The sequence below is a fragment of the Acipenser ruthenus genome, chromosome 2 (assembly GCF_902713425.1).
Source record: "Acipenser ruthenus chromosome 2, fAciRut3.2 maternal haplotype, whole genome shotgun sequence".
Taxonomy (NCBI): Eukaryota; Metazoa; Chordata; class Actinopteri; order Acipenseriformes; family Acipenseridae; genus Acipenser; species Acipenser ruthenus.
Genome location: NC_081190.1, coordinates 83,367,168 through 83,387,995, shown reverse-complemented (window position 1 = coordinate 83,387,995; position 20,828 = coordinate 83,367,168). Strand labels below are relative to the sequence as shown.

The 20,828-nt window shown below is 37.7% G+C and overlaps 1 protein-coding gene across 2 annotated transcripts in view; it reads left to right on the top strand.

Annotated features, from left to right (window-relative positions):
* Window positions 1-20,828, top strand: part of spock3 (SPARC (osteonectin), cwcv and kazal like domains proteoglycan 3) — a 76,750-nt gene that overhangs the window by 45,597 nt on the left and 10,325 nt on the right. For both annotated transcript variants that reach the window (XM_034013743.3, XM_059002689.1), the window contains exons 6-7: window positions 206-314; window positions 18,848-18,967. In XM_034013743.3, the coding sequence (XP_033869634.2) occupies window positions 206-314; window positions 18,848-18,967 (229 nt within the window). The remainder of the gene's footprint in view (window positions 1-205; window positions 315-18,847; window positions 18,968-20,828) is intronic.

The following is a 20,828-nucleotide window of genomic DNA, read 5'->3' as shown; positions in this document are numbered from 1 at the left end:
TATATTTTTTGACATCAGAAAAATAGTATTACATTAAATGGGTAAGTTAGTTTAACAGCATGCTGTTGTATGTTCCACTTCGGAAAACAATCTTACTGTTGAAAGATCATAACAGTAGGTAAGACATGACTAATTCAAACAATGTTAAGGAAATCTCTCTCTCTCTTTTTTTATAATAATCTGTTTTATTTGTTTTATTTTTCAGTGCAAACTAGAGTACCAAACATGCATTTCGGGCAAACAAATCACAGTAAAGTGTAATGGACATTGCCCATGCCTTTCCAATAAATCTAAGAGTAAAGAAGAAAATAAAGGTAAGGTGATGATATTGATTTATGTATGTTTTTATGAAGGTTTATGATATAGAGCATTTCACAGTTTTGATCCACACACTCTCCAGTGCAATGGTTGATGTCAATACATTTGGTATTAGATTAGGTGGTACAACTCTGTGTATGCACATCTTATTCATTAATCAAGTAAATGGGATCTAGAAACATTTCATGAACAGCACACCCCAGGTTAATTGCCAACAGCACAACTCTCTGACAGAGACATTTTGTATTCTTTGCCAGTTCACTACAAAAATCATTTCACAAGTAACAGAGTTGACAGCAGCAATACAGGAAGTTATCTCTGTGAAGTCCTAGTCACTACCGGAGACCAGCCTTGTCTAAAGAACTCATAACTGCATGAGGATGACTACAATGCTGAGTGTGTTTTTTAATTTTCTTATCGCTTTTAGTTCAGTAGAATTATGTAAGCAATAACACACAACACGATATGCATTAATCTTAAACAACCCAAGCCCTTGGAAGTGGAGTGATTTAGCTTATAAAATGACATTGGCAAACTAAGTGCTCTGATTAGTTGTTTGTAATCACATGACCGTGCAAGAATTTTTACCCTACTGCTCTGGTCAAAGCTTTTTTTTTTTTTTTTTTTACATTATCACATTCTTAAAACTTAAATTAACTGCCTAAAGATCAAAGCATAAATGATGCCTGTTGAGCTTGAGACGGACATGGCCCTCTTGAATTGCACTTGTTGATGCGAAAGTCCCTCTTTCCTGTGCTGAAAAGATGGTTTTGGTTTCCCCACGTATTCCTTGTGAAGAGTTTCCAAGTGTCGCTGCAATTTATTTGGCTTCATGCTTTCGATAGATAACACCTTGTGACATATTAGGCATTTTGGCTTTTCTTCATTTTTCACAAAAACACTTATGAAGCCATACTCAAGGAAAGCCTCATCGTATTTCTTGAACGTTTCTTGCCCGCCTCTTGTTTTCCAGTCATATTCAAATCTGTAGACTCACTGTTTGAAGTTGATGCTCTTCATAAAAATCCATGGCGCTGTTCTATAACAATAAACAAATCAAACCAAGGTTGGAATGGGGTATCTTTCAGTGACGTGCTTTTGAGACTAGCTCGTGGGAGGGCCGTATTTTGTAACAGAGTTACGTGATTAGTGGAGATCAGTAGAGCCTACACAGACTTGCCTGCAAGATAGGTTGTCACACTGCGTTGAGAGGCAGCTACGCCTTGCAGTGTGCTGTGCAGTTTGCAAGCAGGAGAGACCCACAGTTTGGAAACCGCTGCTCTAAGTATAGGGACTATTTTGCACTCCTGGAAGGATGCATTAAACACAAATTAATTTAATGTTTAAAATGGAGTGTTTTTTTGTTGTCATTTTTATGAAATAATTTTTTTTTTATACACAATAACACACTTCAGGGTGTACAGTGGTTATAAAATGACAGCACTTCCTGTGTGGCTGAAGGTACTTGGCTTGGATTCAGGGTGTGCAGTAATTTACTCACACCCTGTTGTGTGTTATTGCTTTCTTAATTGGAGAGTGTCATTGCACTTAAAATGGCTTTATGTTTAATTCATAAAAAAAGGACAAGAAACAAAACAACAAAATAAAAATAAATAGATTTAAACGTTAAGTTTTATTGAATGTATTCTTCTGCCAGTGCAAAATAGCAAACGTGAAGAAATGTAACTGCTTACGAGCATGTTTTATACCCATTGATTTGTAAACTTCATGGTTTAAGATTACTGTCTCCCTAAGACAATAATCTCAGTCTTTTTAATTTTTTTTTAATGCGCTCCATTCATTGTTAGGATCCATTGCAACTGCATTTGGTACTGCACAAACAGAACACAATTTAGAGATTTTAAAGAAAAGATAAAAAAATGTATACAGTTCAGTTGTATTTCTGTTAGGGTTTGAATAACTGATAGTTATGAAAAAGCTGTATATTAAAGTGGCCTGAAGTCGTAAATCACCAGTAATTTTAAAAGCTGTTGACACGTTTTTTATCTTCAGAGGTGATGATGTCGATTAGATACATGGCTGTGACCTCAGGTTCATTTAAATGGAACAGTGATAATATTGAAATGCGAATAAAAATACAAATGCAGAGGATCAACAGAAATACAGGAACTGGCATGATTTAATAATGTAAAAAAAGTTTCTCATACACATGGAAGCCCAAAATAGCACATTTTCACCTGCAGTCGTTAGCATTGCACTGTCCCCCTGTTGGTGTGAGTTCCTCTGGGTTTTTCATAGTGTCATGTATCAGAGCTGTCAAATGTCACATTTATGACTTGTCTTTGTCACTTGTGTTAATTGATGAAATTGTTCTCAAAAACAGGAAAATGTTTAGTTTAAGTCCACTGAAGAACTATCATTAAAGAAGTCTGTTTTAATGAAATAGTTTAATATTTATGAAACGTTTTGAGACTTGTTTATTTATTTAGCAAATCAATAGGGATAACACCACCAATTGAAGTAACAAAAGTAGTCCTATTTAATGGCCAATAGGCAGACTACACCAGCTACACCAAATTCAGGTTTAGCATCCCCTAAGCAAAAGGGGGAGCTAACAAAGACTGGCCATTAACTAATTTAAAAGAAAAAACGGTCAAAAAGACTGTAAATTAAATAGTCAGAGAAAAGGGGGTGGTGGTGCAGAACACGCCATTAAGAGCCCACTGGTTGACAAAAGCTGTCATGTCACCAGCGGACTCTGCATGGGCGTGCTCTAACGTAACCCGGGACCGGACAAGAGCCTTGAACATGGCTCCTCAGTCAAAGAGACCCTCCCCAGTGATCTTATGCTTCCTGGTCTTGTAGATGGCCAGTCTACCAAGAGCCAGGAGCAGATTCACCAGGTGGTCTCTCGCTTTGGTGGAGCCACGAACAGGGTGCCCAAAAATAAGGAGGGTTGGTGAATTTTTCCCCCTCGGTCGGAACGGTGTCTCGGCCAACATTGAACATGCTCCGGGTCTTGAGCAGGTCCTGGTAAAAGACAGGCAGCTCGGGGAGACGGATTCCCTGGAGATCGATCGAGAAAAGCTGCCGGTCGTAGCCCAGGTCGTCCAACTGGCGCAAGGAGGGAGGCCAGCGCACACCACTGCTGGGTCGGGTCTGTAGGCGGAAGGTGTGCATCTGGCTCTTGATGTACACCAACCCTTGCCCTCCCTTGGCCAGAACCCTGACAGAGACCCAATGCTTTCTGACCCAGAAGAAGTCAGTCAGCTTCCTCTGGACCCTAGCCACAAACTCAGAGGGCGGGCTCAGGATGCCAGAGCATTGACACCACCAGCTGGTTGATGACCAGAGCCCTGCCCCTGAAGGAAAGCAGTTTTAGCAGACCCGACCACAACCTCAGTCTCGCAGCAACCTTATCGTCCAACCACCCAGTTGGCTGCGACCGAGGTCTCCGCTGGGCTCAGGTGGACTCCCAGATATTTGAAACTGTCTGCGTTCCACTGGAAGTGCTGGAGCGCGACAGGAAGGGAGTCCATCCGCCAGGAACCTACTAACAACCCGGAGCATTTGTTACAGTTGATCCTGGCAGAGAGCGCGGCAGAGTAAACACCCTGGCAGCTCCGCATCCTCTCCAGATCAACAGGATCAGAGGCCACTAGGAGCACGTCTGCGGCGTAAGCCAACAGGACTACCCTCATGTCCGGCATGCCGAGCACCATCCCCATGATCCTCCTGCGAAGGAGGCAGAGGAAGGGCTCGATGCACAGCGCGTACAGTTAATCGGACAGAGGGTATCCTTGACATACTCCTCTCCTGAATGCAAGGGGTGCAGTCAGGGACCAATTTACCTTTAAAAGGCACTTGGCAGAGGCGTACAGCATTCATAAGAGGTGTAGCGCAGCCCGAATCCTAACGCTTGCAGGGTTCCAAAGAGATACTCGTGATCCATCCAGTCGGATGCCTTCTCCTGATCTGGAGACAGGAAGGCAACGACCAAATATCTTCCGGTTAGGGACTGCGTAGGACGGGTCGGGGTGGATCACGTCTGCCACATGCATAGCAGTCCCCCAAGGATCTGTTCTTGGGCCCCTTCTGCTTCCCTTTGGTCACCTCATCCACCAACACAGCCTCATATTTTCACTCATATGCTGACGACACCCAGCTCTACTAAAAACTCGACCCTAGTAGCCCCTCTGCCATGGTCCGGCTCTCGGCTTGCATTCAAGACATTGAGGCCTGGATGTCGCCAATTTTCTTCAGCTGAACACTAGCAAATCTGAACTCCTTCTAGTAGAATCTAAAACTCAACGTATCTAAATATAGCTGCCCTGAACCTGTATGTCATGTATTATGCATTTCTCTGTATTTAAAGTATTATGGATTTTCTTCTTGTAAAGCGCTTTGTGATGGTGGTCCACTATGAAAGGCGCTATATAAAGATTGATTGATTGATGATATCACCATGGTATCCAACGTTGCCACATTTGGAAGTACTAGCTGATAGAACAGTGTTAATACAAGAAAATGCTATTTTGTTGCCCTCCAAGATGTGTCTGCTGACTTAAGCCGTTTGTAATGCATGCATCCAATGAAATTCCACATCCAGTGATTCTCAAAACTCGCTTTTATGGACACAAATCTCAATTTGTTTAGAAAATTCAGAGTGATTGGCTCTTGAATAAAATGTGTTTTTAATAGATAAGGTTCTGACAAGCTATTAGATAGTTTTATATGAATTCACACTGCCAGAAGGTGTTTAATAATGTGTAGATTACAAATAATTGAAAAACATGAAATTATGTTTTTCCCATTATCACATTTTTTGACAGTTTTTTTTTTATATTTAACTTAATAACTGCTGACTTAACATCCCTAGTTTTTAAATTTAAGCTTATAAAAATAAGCATGAATCAATACAAAAATAAAGAAATGTGTAAGACTATCTTTACCCCAGAAAACTACCTATAAAAGTACCTGTTGACAATAGAGCTCAGCAGTTACACCTGTATGGTTACAATTCTAATACAATTCTAAAGTTAGAGCTATACTCAAACATCTTGTCTTACACTAGTTTATTGTTAACAATTGCACATTTTGTTTAGTAGAAAGGCAGTATGAAAATGAGCAATACTTCTAAATAAACCAGAAACTCAATGTAAGATCTTGAAAGGGATACGTACTGTAATGGTGTTTTGGATGTATTAACTCCTTTACAGCCAAGCATTTGTGTCATAAATTTCAAGCATGGTATATCTGTTTTTACCACACTGAGACAGTAGAGGACATTTTTTTTATTTTTATTTTTATTTTGAGGCCCTTGCCAGAACACACGACTATATTTTCAAACTAACAAAACTTTTTTTTTGTAAAATCATAAAATATACACAAAAAACTAGTGTTTTTTTTTATTTTTTATTAATATAGTGTACCTTGATGTAGTTGGATGTCTTTGATGGATGTGTTGTGTTTATTTATATTATTTTAATGAGTGCTGTTGCTGATGAGAACCGCATCGGCGCCGTAACGTCTCTGACTCGGGACCCACCACCGTTCCGTCTCTGACTCAGGAATTGCTGCCTCACTGCTCACACACTGGATCTGCTGCTGATGAGTCGCATCGCCGCCATTCCGTCTCTGACTCAGGAATCGATGGCTGCTCACTCTGCTTCCACACTGGATCCGCTGCTGCCAAGTCGCGTCGCCGCCTGTTCCGTCTCTGACTCGGGAAACACTGGATTCTGGAACTCTGCTTTGCACGCTTGTGTTTAATGGAAAGCTCTTTGTCTTGTTTGGTTTTTAAAATGCTTTATTCAAATAGTAAAAGGTACACAAAATAACAATCTTCAATACAGGAATCCAAAGGATCCCTGGGTCTGACTCCAGGCACCGAGCTCAGTACAACTTCTCATTCACATTTCCCGGGGTTAAATAGCCCTTGTTCCGCCCCTAGTCCCTGTAGCAGGCAACCTATAGAAAATAAGGCATCCTTGTCAAAACTCTCTGATTGGTCAAAGTCCTTCAGAGCTTGGATCCCCTCAGTCTGAGCTCACGCTGCGACTAGATGGTTGTCAAGTGTACCGCAGCGTGTGTGACTCTCTAATGCTTTTGCGTTCTTACATTCAATCTTATTGTACATAATTATAACAAACTAACATTCAATAGTATCTGATTATATCATACAGTACATAAAAACTCACATTTGATTGTGTTCAAGGATTACAGATAATACTGCATATATTTGACTTTTAATGCTGTGTTTTACTGGTTATTGTCAAAAGTGTGCAATTCCTGCAATATAGTAGTAATAAAACATAGATAATGTGCTTACACTTGAGGAGGTATTACATAGTTATATTACGTTTTATCTGCGTTTGCCATGTGTATGCCTATATAATAAACTTTGTCACTATCGCACTGACATAATGAAAGGAAAAAACAAACACAGTATAAAGCAAATACAGTAACTGTTATTTTCACAGATTATATAAAATAAACGGAAATAATGAACATATACAGTAAACTACAGAGATTACTGTACATGGGATATTACAGTTTATACAGGCATTACTTACAAATAAATGTATTTCTAAGAGTTACAGTGCCTTGCATAAGTATTCACCCCCCTTGGACTTTTCCACATTTTGTAGTGTTACAACCTGGAATTAAAATGGATTTAATTGGGATTTTTACCATTTGATTTACACAACATACTTAACACTTTGAAGGTGCAAAATATTTTTGATTGTGACACAAAAGTTAATTAAACAAAAAAAAAAGACATTTGTTGGTTACATAAGTATTCACCCCCCTGAGTCAATACTTGGTAGAAGCACCTTTGGCAGCAATTACAGCTGTGGGTCTTTTTGGGTAAGTCTCTACCAGCTTTGCACATCTGGATCCTGCAATCTTTGTCCATTCTTCTTGGCAAAATTGCTCAAGCTCTGTCTAATTGGATGGGGACCGTTGGTGAACAGCAATTTTCAAGTCTTGCCACAGATTCTCAATCGGATTGAGGTCTGGGCTTTGACTGGGCCATTCTAAGACATTCAGGTTCTTGTTTTTAAACCACTCCAGTGTAGCTTTGGCTGTGTGTTTAGGGTCATTGTCCTGCTGGATGGTGAACCTCCGCCCCAAACAGGTTTTCCTCTAGAATTTCCCTGTATTTGACTCCATCCATCTTGCCCTCAATCCTGACCTACCGATGAAAAGCATCCCCCTAACATGATGCTGCCACCACCATGCTTCACCATGGGGATGGTGTTCTCAGGGTGATGAGCAGTGTTGGCTTTGCGCCACACAGTTTGGCCCACTCTTCCTGAGCAAACTGCTCCAGCTGTCTCAGGTTTGATGGGTGCCTTCTCCAGACTGCAAGTTTCAGCTCTTTCCATAGATGTTCGATAGGATTTAGATCAGGACTCATAGAAGGCCACTTCAGAATAGTCCAATGTTTTGTTCTTATCCATTCTTGGGTGCTTTTAGCTGTGTGTTTTGGGTCATTATCCTGTTGGAGGACCCATGACCTGCGACTGAGACAGAGCTTTCTGACACTGGGCAGTACGTTTCGCTCCAGAATGCCTTGATAGTCTTGAGATTTCATTGTGCCCTGCACAGATTCAAGGCACCCTGTGCCAGGTGCAGCAAAGCAGCCCCAAAACATAACCGAGCCTCCTCCATGTTTCACTGTAGGTATGGTGTTCTTTTCTTTGAAAGCTTCATTTTTTCGTCTGTGAACATAGAGCTGATGTGACTTGCCAAAAAGCTCCAGTTTTGACTCATCTGTCCAAAGCACATTCTCCCAGAAGGATTGTGGCTTGTCAATATGCATTTTAGCAAATTCCAGTCTGGCTTTTTTATGTTTTTCTGTCAAAAGTGGAGTCCTCCTGGGTCTTCTTCCATGGAGCCCACTTTCGCTTAAAAAGCGACGGATGGTGCGATCAGAAACTGACGTACCTTCACCTTGGAGTTCAGCTTGTATCTCTTTGGCAGTTATCCTGAGTTCTTTTTCTACCATTCGCACTATCCTTCTGTTCAATCTGGGGTCGATTTTCCTCTTGCGGCCGCGCCCAGGGAGGTTGGCTACAGTTCCATGGACCTTAAACTTCTTAATAATATTTGCAACTGTTGTCACAGGAACATCAAGCTGCTTGGAGATGGCCTTGTAGCCTTTACCTTTACCATGCTTGTCTATTATTTTCTTTCTGATCTCCTCAGACAACTCTCTCCTTTGCTTTCTCTGGTCCATGTTCAGTGTGGTGCACACAATGATACCAAACAGCACAGTGACTACTTTTCTCCATTTAAATAGGCTGAATGACTGATTACAAGATTGGAGACGTGTGATACTAATTAAAGAAACTAATTAGTTTGAAATATCACTATAATCCAATTATTTATTAACTTTTCTAAGGGGTACCAACAAATGTGTCCAGGCCATTTTAGAATATCTTTGTAGAATAAGCAATAATTCATCTCTTTTTACAGCTTCTTTGCTTTATGCTATGACATACCAAAGGCATGCAAGGATACATGATGAAATAGCTTTTAATTTCATCACTTTTCAGGAGGAATGAAGCATTATTTCAATGAGCTGTAAGGGTACCAACAAATTTGAGCACGTCTGTATGCAATCAAGACTTTTCAGTTTTTTATTTGTAAATAATTTTGAAAAATATGTAGATTTTTTTCCCCAATTCGACATTATGGACTATTTTGTGTAGATCAGTGACAAAAAATCCTAATTAAATCCATTTTAATTCCAGGTTGTAACACTACAAAATGTGGAAAAGTCCAAGGGGAGTGAATACTTATGCAAGGCACTGTAGAATATCACAAAATGTCTGTGAGAGAGTGACAGCTGCAGGCCCAATCAAGGCCACTATCTACAAAGCAAACAACCAATCAAGCTAGCTGTATAAGTAAAGAGAGACGTCTTGGAAGTTCGCAAAGGGCTTGACTGTCTCTATACGAAGTTTGGTGCAGTTTAATGATGGAATGCCGTAGTTACATTGCTAAGAAGGGGCTGTAGCGTAAAATCGATGGCGGCTACCAAAAGATTACAAGGGGAATCAAACATAACCCATGGAGACTGCAAAGGGGTTAACACTGTTCCATCATCTAGTACTGGGGTAATCGGCACAATTCCCAATGTGGCAATATCACCAGCATAATGTAACATTTATTCCACCACGGTGATATCACAATTGTTTGTGAAGATATAGCTAAGTGAAATAACAGTGAGAGGTGCGCCCAGCTCTGCCATTTTGAAAAACCTGTTATTCACAACAAAAGTATGGAAACACGACTTTCCAAGAACCTCTATTGGTCCCTTAACATGCCATGCAAGCTGAATAACCTTTTACCTGATTTGGCACTTAAACTAATTTATTGTAGCCTTTGTTCTGCATGTGCTTAAAGAGATGACATTCTATATGTATATGAAGTAGCATGTATAATGTACATGTATAAACATGTACAGTATAAACAAATTAACCTATTGACATTATTTAGAGATGTAACTGTTGAAATTCCTGAGAGTACATTTGTGGGGAAGGACTGTTTGCATTATCTGTTTTGACGTACACGATTTGCAACAGGAGTACAGGAGGTAAGGAAGTGTATTTCCGTCTCAGACAAAAGTATTTGGGCAGTTAAAAAAAATGAGAAAAACCACAAAGAAAGTGATTTCTATAATTTTTAATTGTTCTGCTGAAAGATATACATTAAAGCAGAGATTCCGCTTTATAATAAAACAACAAATTATTACATAACATGCATAAACTAATTTCATACTTTGACAAAAGTATTTGGGCAATCAACATATTTTATTAGAAACCCATTTGTTGCTAATTAATGACGGTTATCATGAGTGAAAACCAACACCTGATGATAATTATAGAATACATAAATACATAATCATCAAGTGCTAAAAAATACATTGGAAATTTGTGTTGAAATAGTTAAAACTAAGAGTACAGCAACAATCTCAAAATGGCAGTGATACAGCAAAAAGAAAAAGGAAAGACACGGTTTACCGAAAAGCACTGTGTGGGCTATTTTTGACAAACACGGGAGAATGGAAAACACAATTTTGGAATTATTATTAGCCAAGGACCCAGCAGCGGTTAATGGTTGTTTTTGTGGTTTTCACTGGCAAAACCAAACAAACAAGTCCCATATTCCAGTAGAGGGAGAGCAGAGGAACACAATGAAGGGTGTCTTGTATTTCTAACTCAAATAGAGGCTGAGTACATCGTTTTTCACAAGAACGAAAGAACCTCACGTAAGAAGATCCCCCTCATGACAAAACAAATGACATTGTAAATTCCTTTTTCGCCAGATTACTTTTATTTTTGCCAGAACAGCTGCTTTTTTCGTGAGAACAATTCCTTTTTCATCAGATGAGTGGCAAAAAAAGGTTTTAAAAGATAAAATAAATGCATTTCCCACTCACAAAATGAAAAGACAATGTTACAGTCAATCTTATAACGACATGTCATGTTTTTTTTTTTTCAACTGAAAACAAAATGTCCACCTCAAGAACAAGATTTTTTTCTGACGAAAGATTAGACCCTCACGAAAAAGGATATTTTGTCGTGAGGCTTTTTTGAGATCAAACATCTAACTGCAAGAGCTGTATAGAGCATGCTCAGAACCAAAATTTAAAATTCCTATAACTCAAACCAGAAAAAAACACTATGCCAGTCCCCTTGTACCCTAAAATTGTCAAACAAAAAATCCAAATCATTTTGGAGCTGGAGACTGACAAAAAAACTGCAAAAAAAGCTGCAAAAAACACACTATCTGGATCTCAGAATCCGCATATCCGAGCAGAACGAAATGGCCCACATATAAATATCTAACCAAAGGGATCACACATCCAAATTTTTGTGCAAATCCATTGAACAGGGTCAAAGTTATTACAGTACAGATATTGGGGTTTAACATGTATGTATGTGTGCGTGTGTGTGTGTGTGTGTTAGTTACTTTATATAATAGATAGATAGAGGTTTGAACGAGTAGTCTTGTTATTTTCTTCAATTTGTTTAATGGATAGTAATAAACTAGAAATACTGATGTTCTCACACTAAATGCATCAATCAGTTAGTCAGCAGTGAAACATTGAACAGGCTCCACAGGATCAGAGAGACAGGGTGGGTGCCAAATACCTGTACATCAGAAGACCTTTGCAGGATATTTTGACCTTCAGGAAGAATGAAACAAGATGAAATGCAAGTAAACATTTATAATATTCATTTTGCCTTTCATTTTCTGACTTTTTTCCAAATCATCTAATGAACATATTGTCATCAATACCAAGCATTTAAAAATCATGTTTATTGAGTACAATGATCTTGATTTGGGGTGGGGGTGGGGGTGGGGGTGGGGTAGAACTTTTTAGTAATGGCGATGGTGGCCGACTTGTCAAGAATACAATTGGTCAAATATTATTCCAGGGGTGATCACCTTTCTATTGATACCACAAATATATGCAAATATATACCCTGATAACACAAAACTGGTCAGTTTCTGGATCTGGCTCCTGTACTATGTTAAGTCCTCTTTCAATGCAACACATTATTATTATTATTATTTATTTCTTAGCAGACGCCCTTATCCAGGGCGACTTACAATTGTTACAAGATATCACATTATACATTATTTCACATCTCACATTATTTTTTACATACAATTACCCATTTATACAGTTGGGTTTTTACTGGAGCAATCTAGGTAAAGTACCTTGCTCAAGGGTACAACAGCAGTGTCCCTCACTGGGGATTGAACCCACGACCCTCCGGTCGAGAGTCCAGAGCCCTAACCACTACTCCACACTGCTGCCACACATGTAGGCCTAACTCAGCAGATACATGCAAAACAGTGTTAATATGATGATGTAGATATTGACAGGAAAAAGGTGGCTCTTCACTGATTGATCCACATTTAATAAATAGTTTTGTAGCAAGTACTGTGAGAATGAACAGTCCTGATTGATAGTGATTTATTCTGGCAAGTGTGTGCAGAGAATAAGATTACATTTTTTTTTTCTAATTTATCTAATTTATTACAATAATTTTGTATTTCTTGAGACATTAATCACATGTAGTATTGTGTATGGGACATTAATTTTGTGGCAGTATGAATAAGCATCTGTGCTTTGCCAATATGGTTTCTCTACCATTTATATTAATTATCCCAGAACACAAAAAAATAACTGGAGTAGAACATTAAATATGTTCCATTAAAGAATCAAATCCGTACCTTTCAAATAAAATATAAAATGTTATAGTACATTGTGTTTTTTGCTGTGTTATTAACAAGTTGCTATTAAGCATCCCCGTACAGTGAGCTTCTATGAGTTTGTCAGCCCTCCGACGCCAAAACTACTATTGCTAATATCCGTTTAAGCTGGCAACTTCATATTTCAGTGCGTAGGAAGTCTATGGGCAAAATCTAATGGCACCCTTTACTTTGCACTGTGACCTAAGATGACTACCAAATTGGGGTCATGTGACTTTATGGTTTAAGACCTACCGCTTCCAGATATTCGTTTTATACTTGGTACACATATGATGTCTGTGATTCCTTAGGCCAATTTTGATTGTGGGTGTCGTACAAGAATAATGAAACCTTTTCTGTCCGTTTTTTGCAAAGATCCTTCTGCCGCAGTGCCAAAGCCTTGAATCTCATGAACCATTTGAAGTAGTGACTTCATATTTGTCAGATTATATCAACATTTCATGCTAAATGTGTTTGACCTCTGACCTAATATGGCTGCCATATTAAGATCTAATTTTTTCTCTGTAAGTTTAACATCAATTACGGAGAGCTATGTTATGTAAAACACAACAAGCTAGGATGATATTTCTAACCTTCTGAAGAGAGTACTGTAGTGTTCCCCCAGAGACATCCAAACATCAGAATCACATTTTGAGGATTCCAATTGTTCGCTCAATTACAGTACAAGCACATTTAGGTACGGCTATACCTCTGTTCGGCAGGGGTCATGGGGTTGAGCAGCAGTGTCAGCAGCCACCGCTTCAGTGGATACCCATTGTCCCCTATCCACCATCCTCTCAGACTATCATCCCGCTGAAACGCAGCTGCCATCTGCTAATTAGGATGATAAACAAGTCATGAGCGGAGCAGTGATAATTTGCATACACATTTGTGATGTAGTTGTTGGCATCACAGATCATGTTGACAGAACAGGTCCACTTAAAATTTACATAGAGGTGCCTATTCTGTGTTGGTGGCTGTACCTTAGTGCTACAAGCAAACAGTGTGCTGTAGGCATATCTCCTTCCAGGTCAGCCTGAAGCAGTTGACAGATGTCAGTGATTGTTTGTCTATTCAGGTGAAATTGTTGCATACATTGTGTGTCAGAAAGGCTCAGAAAAGATGACATAGAAATATTTGGGGACGTCTCCTCCTCCTCTCTTTGTCTGGCTGTCGTAGAAATGTATTATTATTTATTTATTAGCCGACGCACTTATCTGACTTAATTTTTACAAAATATCACAGTACAAAGCATTACGTTATAAAATATCACATTAATCCAGTGTGCACTTCTTGTATTTCTCTTTTTTCTCTCTCTTTTGTTTGCCTGCTTCTCTGGTAGTTTTACCAGTATTTATAGTCAATCATGTAATTTGCACACAGTTTAGACTTGGTTTTCACATGTCAATAGAAACGGAAACACTAACACTGTTGCTGGTTTGCTAAATCACTACATTTGTATGTAAATGAAGACACCCCAAAGTTCAGCCCATGACCAGCGCTAACGCTGACTTGCTGAGTGGACACTAAAACACAGTTGTAAATCACATAGGTGGGCAAAGTATGTTTGCCCATACGTGCACCTGATTCTGAGGCGCTAACTGTCCGCAAAAGTGTTTTGCGATTGCCTTAGGGGTTTGCGAATGTTGCTAAATAGGGCCCGGGGTCTTTATAGTTGGTACACAGTTGTATTCTGATTCTGTCTATAAAGTTCCATTAAAGGTGGTGTCCAGTGAACATTAATCGTTTCATTGCCACACTGTCTTTAACCTCTTTTTCACATTTTGTTTTTGCTTTGTTTACAAACCATGCGCTCTGATATGACATACCTATTTGGAGTACAGTATTCTCCTGGGGATGCTTTTTTTTGTTGTTGTTTTTGTTTGTTTTTTTGTTTTTTTTTTTTGTTTTTTTTCCCATTCTTAGTTGTTCAATTCCTTTACCCTCACTACACTGAGGAATTTCCTAGTTGAGTTGCATATTTGGAGCTAGATAGAAACTTCCAGTAGAGAGAGCATTTTCAGCAGGTATAGTATAATATTTATTACAATTGGTTCTTGGTCCACTCAAATGAGCCCTCCCAAAGAAGTTAAGTGCTAGTGAATTGGGAACATAGAGGTTCTACAGAGGAGGCTTGGTGAAAACATTCTGGGGTCTGCTCTGTTCATCTACAAAGTGGTGAATGGGGATCATTATTATAAGTCAATGATTTGAAAACAAACATCTAATGGTGCATGTGAGTTTCTTTAGTGTAAGAATGTTTGTGAAAATTCCAGGGAGGGTCCTATTTTAATGACATAAACAACAACAGCATTTACATCTTATACAATTTAGATAAATTGAACAGTCACCTCTGACAAAACAACAATTTCAATTTTGTCAGGTTTACTAAGTGGTACAAGTGGTCTTGAATATTTTCTTTTCAGTTTTGAAGCTTCCCCTTTTCATAATTGAAATTAGAATCACAATGTGATAATGCTTTATCTTTCCATTCTTATCCAAAAAAAAAAAAAACACTGCTTTAGTTTTTTGTTATGATACAGTCCAAACAAAACTGTTATTATTACTATAGCTTGGAAACTTGTAACAATTGTAAGTCACCCTGGATAAGGGTGTCTGCTAAGAAATAAATAATGATAATAATAATAATAATAATAATAATAATAATAATAATAATAATAAAAGCATGGAACATGGAGCTAGTTTAGAACATTCATATTACAGCTGAACATGAGAGCAAGGTTAAAGTTACATTCTGTATTTGAATATAATTTCTCACAATGGAAAGGGTAGTCAGAAAATTGCTAATTAAGTAAACAGCAAAATAAACAACAAAAAACAGTTTTAAGAAAAAAGCACCTAACATGCTGCATTTTCTTTTACCACATACAATAATGTACAACTATCCAGAAATGTGAATTAAAAACCTTACAGTAATAATATAATATTATAAAGTTCTGTATTGTATATGTAATTAAGGAATTGTAAATGTTTATAGTGGTTCATTATTTTTAAAACAGAGATTAACTTGTCTAAGTCTATGTTTGCTGTTCATTTTCTTTTATATTTCCTAATTTAGGGAGTCAAGTGTGTTCTGTGGCCATAAGTACATTTTGTAAATGTTCACAATGGAACCAAATTTAATCACATAAGATAATTAAGGATGAAACTAAACCATGTGCTGTCAATGATTTTCATAACAAAAGTGTCTTGCACTGGTAATTGCTGTGAGTTGGAGGAGAGTACTTCTTGGCAAAGTGATTGAGTGGGAAGCACTGATTTCATATGCATTTTAATGATTACCATCTAACCTTCAACCGTCTCTGTCTCTCTCTTCCCATTAAAGCTTCATCTGTCTGTCACCTCTAGTCATTCTAAATCAGTATATAGTTTTAACTTCACTCACTTTCTAGCCATATAATTTTGAATAACTAGAAAATGTGATTACAAAAAATAGGATTTGTAGGTGTATTTCAATCTTTGTTGTACAGTACTTTTCTATTCCAATTATCACATCCTGGTGACTTCATAACACTCACCAGGATGTGAAGTTTAAAGCACACTGTGGCCACAATACAGCCCTCAGAATCATGTCTAGCTCTCAGTACATCGAGTACAATAATGCTTTAACTTTTGTCACCTTAGGGCTTTTTAGTTTGAAAACATGCTCCATTATGTAATCCATGTTTATTAATGATAAGTTGTAATAAAGTTTTATACAAGCTGTGCTGCTTTGTTGACTGATATTTCAAACTGACACTGAGTGTAAAATAATGTAAAAATGTTAAGCAAATACAATTCTTACAAACATCTGTGGTTCAACTTGATTAATTACAAATGTGTTTTAATAGTCAAAGGAGCAATTATTTTTTTTATTATTATTATTTTAAACAAAATAAATAATAGACTTTCTTTACTTTCATTCGTGGTTATTAGGGTTTAATAAAATACCCATACTTAATACACAGCAAGAGAACATTCAAAGAGGAGGTTAAATGTCTAAGAGACACAAATGGCAAAATCATAGATGAAGAAAAAAAAATAGCAAATATATTAAATGATTACTTTTCAAAAGTTTTTACAAAGGAGGACACAGACAACATGCCTCACATGTCGACCTGTTCCTATCAGCAGTGTGGAGTAGTGGTTAGGGCTCTGGACACTTGACCGGAGGGTTGTGGTTGTGAGTTGTGGGTTCAATCCCTGGTGGGTGACACTGTGGCTGTACCCTTGAGCAAGGTACTTTACCTAGATTGCTCCAGTAAAAACCCAACTGTATAAATGGGTAATTGTATGTAAAAATAATATGATATCTTGTAACAATTGTAAGTCGCCCTGGATAAGGGCGTCTGCTAAGAAATAAATAATAATAATAATAATAATAATAATAATAATAATAATAATAATAATAATAATAATAATATCCAATTTTAAATAACTTTATCATAATGGAGGCAGAAGTGTTAAAGGGACTAGGAGCTCTTAAAATAAACAAATCCCCTGGGCTGGATGAGATCCTCCCAATAGTACTCAAAGAAATGAAAGAAGTTATTTACAAACCGCTAACCAAGATCATGCAACAGTCTCTTGACACGGGTTGTACCGACAGACTGGAAAATTGCAAACGAAAATTGTCTAACTAACCACAGTGTCACCCACCAGGGATTGAACCCACAACTCACAACCACAACCCTCCGGTCAAGTGTCCAGAGCCCTAACCACTACTCCACACTGCTGATAGGAACAGGTCGACATGTGAGGCATGTTGTCTGTGTCCTCCTTTGTAAAAACCTGTGAAAAGTAATCATTTAATATATTTGCTATTTTTTTCTCTTCATCTATGATTTTGCCATTTGTGTCTCTTAGACATTTAACCTCCTCTTTGAATGTTCTCTTGCTGTTATAATATTGGAAAAACATTTTGGAATTGGTTTTAGCCCCCTTAGCAATATTGATTTCTATCTCTCTCTTGGCCTTTCTAACTTTTTGACTTGTGTTTGCAGTTCCAAGTACTCTTTCTGTGTACTTTGTTTTTGGTCCCTTTTAAACGCTCTGTAAAGTGCCTTTTTTCGCTGAATATTTTTTTTAATTGATCTATTAAACCATTTTGGCCATTTTGTTTTAGATTTAGATTTGTCTACTTTTGGGATGTAATTGTTTTGTGCCTCTAGTACTACATTTCTAAAAGACAGCCACCCTTTTTCTGTGGATGTTTTCTCTATTTTACTCCAATCTACTTCTATTAGTCTCTGTTTCATACCTTCGTAGTTTGCTTTTCTAAAATTGTAAACCTTAGCTTTAGTCATTACTTTTGGGGTTTTAAAAAATATTTCAAATGAGACCATGTTGTGGTCTGAGTTTGCCAATGGCTCTCTGACCTCTGTTTTAGTTATTCTGTCTTCATTATTTGAAAAGACTAAATCAAGGCATGCCTCCCCTCTAGTCGGTGCCTTGACAAATTGCGTTAGGAAGCAGTCATTTGTCATTTCCACCATTTCAATTTCGTCCGTCCTGCCCCCCATTGGGTTTTCCCATTTTATATGGGGGAAGTTGAAATCCCCCATTAGTATGGCTTCTCCTTTTCTTCACGCATTTCTAATGTCATTGTACAACAGATTATTTTGCTCAGCGTCTGAATAATAACATTCTGATAAGTGTCTGATATGAGAAAACTACCTGGCACGTTAAGAGTTGAAGGGGAGCTTTCAATGTTAGCATTTTAGTCTCCAAGATTTGTTGAATTTTACACAAATCTAAGCAACAAAAATTACATTAGTTAAGACATTTCCTACCTATAGCAAGTTGCCCTGTAAGCACTTTTGAGTAGGAACATTTTTCAAATTCCTATTTATTTTTTGCACCAGAAAAAGTATGCCACCATACAAAGTGCCTGCAAAAGTTAATTATCCCCATTTCCCTTTGTAATTTGTAGAAGCCTACAGTAACAGTACAAACTAAAAAATAAATCGTTTCTTCAGATGTATTCCCAACAAGTATTTATTAAATGATAAATGAGTGATCATTCTTGCAGCACACCTTGATATGCATAACCCCTTGTTAGTAATAAAAATAAGTTTCATAATTAAGATATTATTTTACAGAAGTGAAAGTGAAATGATGAGACAGAGACATCCTCAAGGTTTAATGGAAAGGTTTTCATGGTGTTTCAAGGTTTTACAAAACTAATATATGAATGAAATGCTTTTTTCTTTGTTTTATTTTGTTTTTTGTTTCTAAACTAATACTCAGAAAACTGCATAGACCGTAGATAACTTTCTTTTTATCCCAGTTTGTAGTGATGTGGAACTCAGGGAAGTGGTGAACAGATTGAGGGACTGGTTCAAGGTGCTGCACGATAATGGAAACCAGAACAAGAAAACCAGAATAATTCAGAGACCAGAACGAAGTCGTAAGTTGCAACATTGTCTTTATTTTAAAAAAAGCTCTTAGCACTTACTGTGCCACACAAAAAAAAACCTTATTGACATACTCATATAATGTTGTAGCTAGCAGCATACGTTTTTGAAAATGTAAATGGACATTGATTGCAGTACAGAGACATATCGAAAGGAAAATAAAGTAACCAAGGCAACATCACAGGTACCAGTAACCCTTTAAGGACCGGGATCGTGTTAACACGATCATACTAAAATGGGCTTCTGGGACTGCAATCGTATAAACACGATAAAAAAGCACTTTGTTTTTAGACTTACAGGGCCACCATACTTTTCAGTACAGGTTTGAAACACACATCAATGGATAGGGGAGAGACTAACGTTCACTTCCTGATATATATTTTTTTCGTGTGACATCACTGAGAGTGGCATTTGGTGTCTAAAGGGCTGAGACTGTTTACAGCAGCCAGGAAGAGACAAAAGCAGAAACAAAACACCACAGGAACATGTTTAGAGCTAATAAAAAAGTGGAAACACTGTAAATCTGTATTTGACTTATAATAGAACATTTATTCTGTCTCGTGTTTTAATATATATGTTTTTACAACATTTATAAATATCAAAAAACGAGTGAATAAAAGCATATACTATTTCATGAACTAAATGTAACAGGTACTTTTTTTTCCTTATTACTGATAATAATGAAATGAGTAACTATTATTTTATTTATATTTATTTTGAGAAAATAAATCGAGTAGTGTCCATTATTGCTTATAAAGCCCATGAGAATAAAAGTGTATTATGTCATTGCAGTCACTCAGGTGAAACAATGTCTTGTAATCTGCCCAAACATCAATATTTTTCAACAAAACTTTCAGGAAGTATTGTAAGGTCCCTCGGGTCATAGAATAACACGCTTTTATACATGCATCTCTAAGCAGAATACATAATAAAAAATTACTTAACTAAAAACAAAAAAATATTGTGTTAAAAAAAAAAGTGAAAAGTTTGTATGGTTTCTGAAGTACTTTAAAATGTTCCCTAGAGTGTTCTGTAAAAAATGGATTTTTAGTGATTTTTTTGTAGGAAGAGTCAACTACAGCCAAAAAGCACCTGGTTCTGGGGGAGCATCCCACTGAAAAATGCTTGGTCCTGAAAGGGTTAATACCTTGTGATGTCCTTTGACCTTACGTGAAATACAGACTGATCAGGCATCCCCTGAATGAGATCTTATACTGGAGTGTGTTGTTCCATCATTCAATCTTGAGGGCTGAAACACTGCCGGGTCTAGGTGAACATTTCTGACGGATAGCAAGTTTGATCAGGTTCATATGCAGAGACTGACTTGCTCCCAAGATATGTTGACTCTATTTCCACTGGTTTAATTAAAGTGTTCAATACTTGGCTGTATCGTGCTTGCCATGTTACTGAGTTTGTTTAAATCTATTCATTTCATGTTCCTTATTTTTTGTGCAAATTATGTTTTTGAATATGTGTGAGCTAATTGATGTATTTAACCTGCAAGATAAGCAGCGCCAAATTGAATCACTGCAGAGCAAATATCGTTAGGTTACTTACCGTGACCCTGGTTCCCTGAAAGAGAAGACGACCACCAAAACATTACGTATGGGATATGTCTGCCTATTGGTAGTTATTATCTGAGCTCTCTATACAAGAGATGCCGATAGGCCCCTTCCTGGGAGACGTAGAATGACGTAGAGCCCTTGTTCTATCCACGTAACATCTCAGCGCCCGTACTGGGCAGAGGAAGTTCAATCTCCTATCCTCCTCTGAAGAAAACGGAGGTGGATGGAAAGACTCCAGTTCCACAGACTGATTCATATAAAAGGCTGTGATCACCTTGGGGAGTCACCA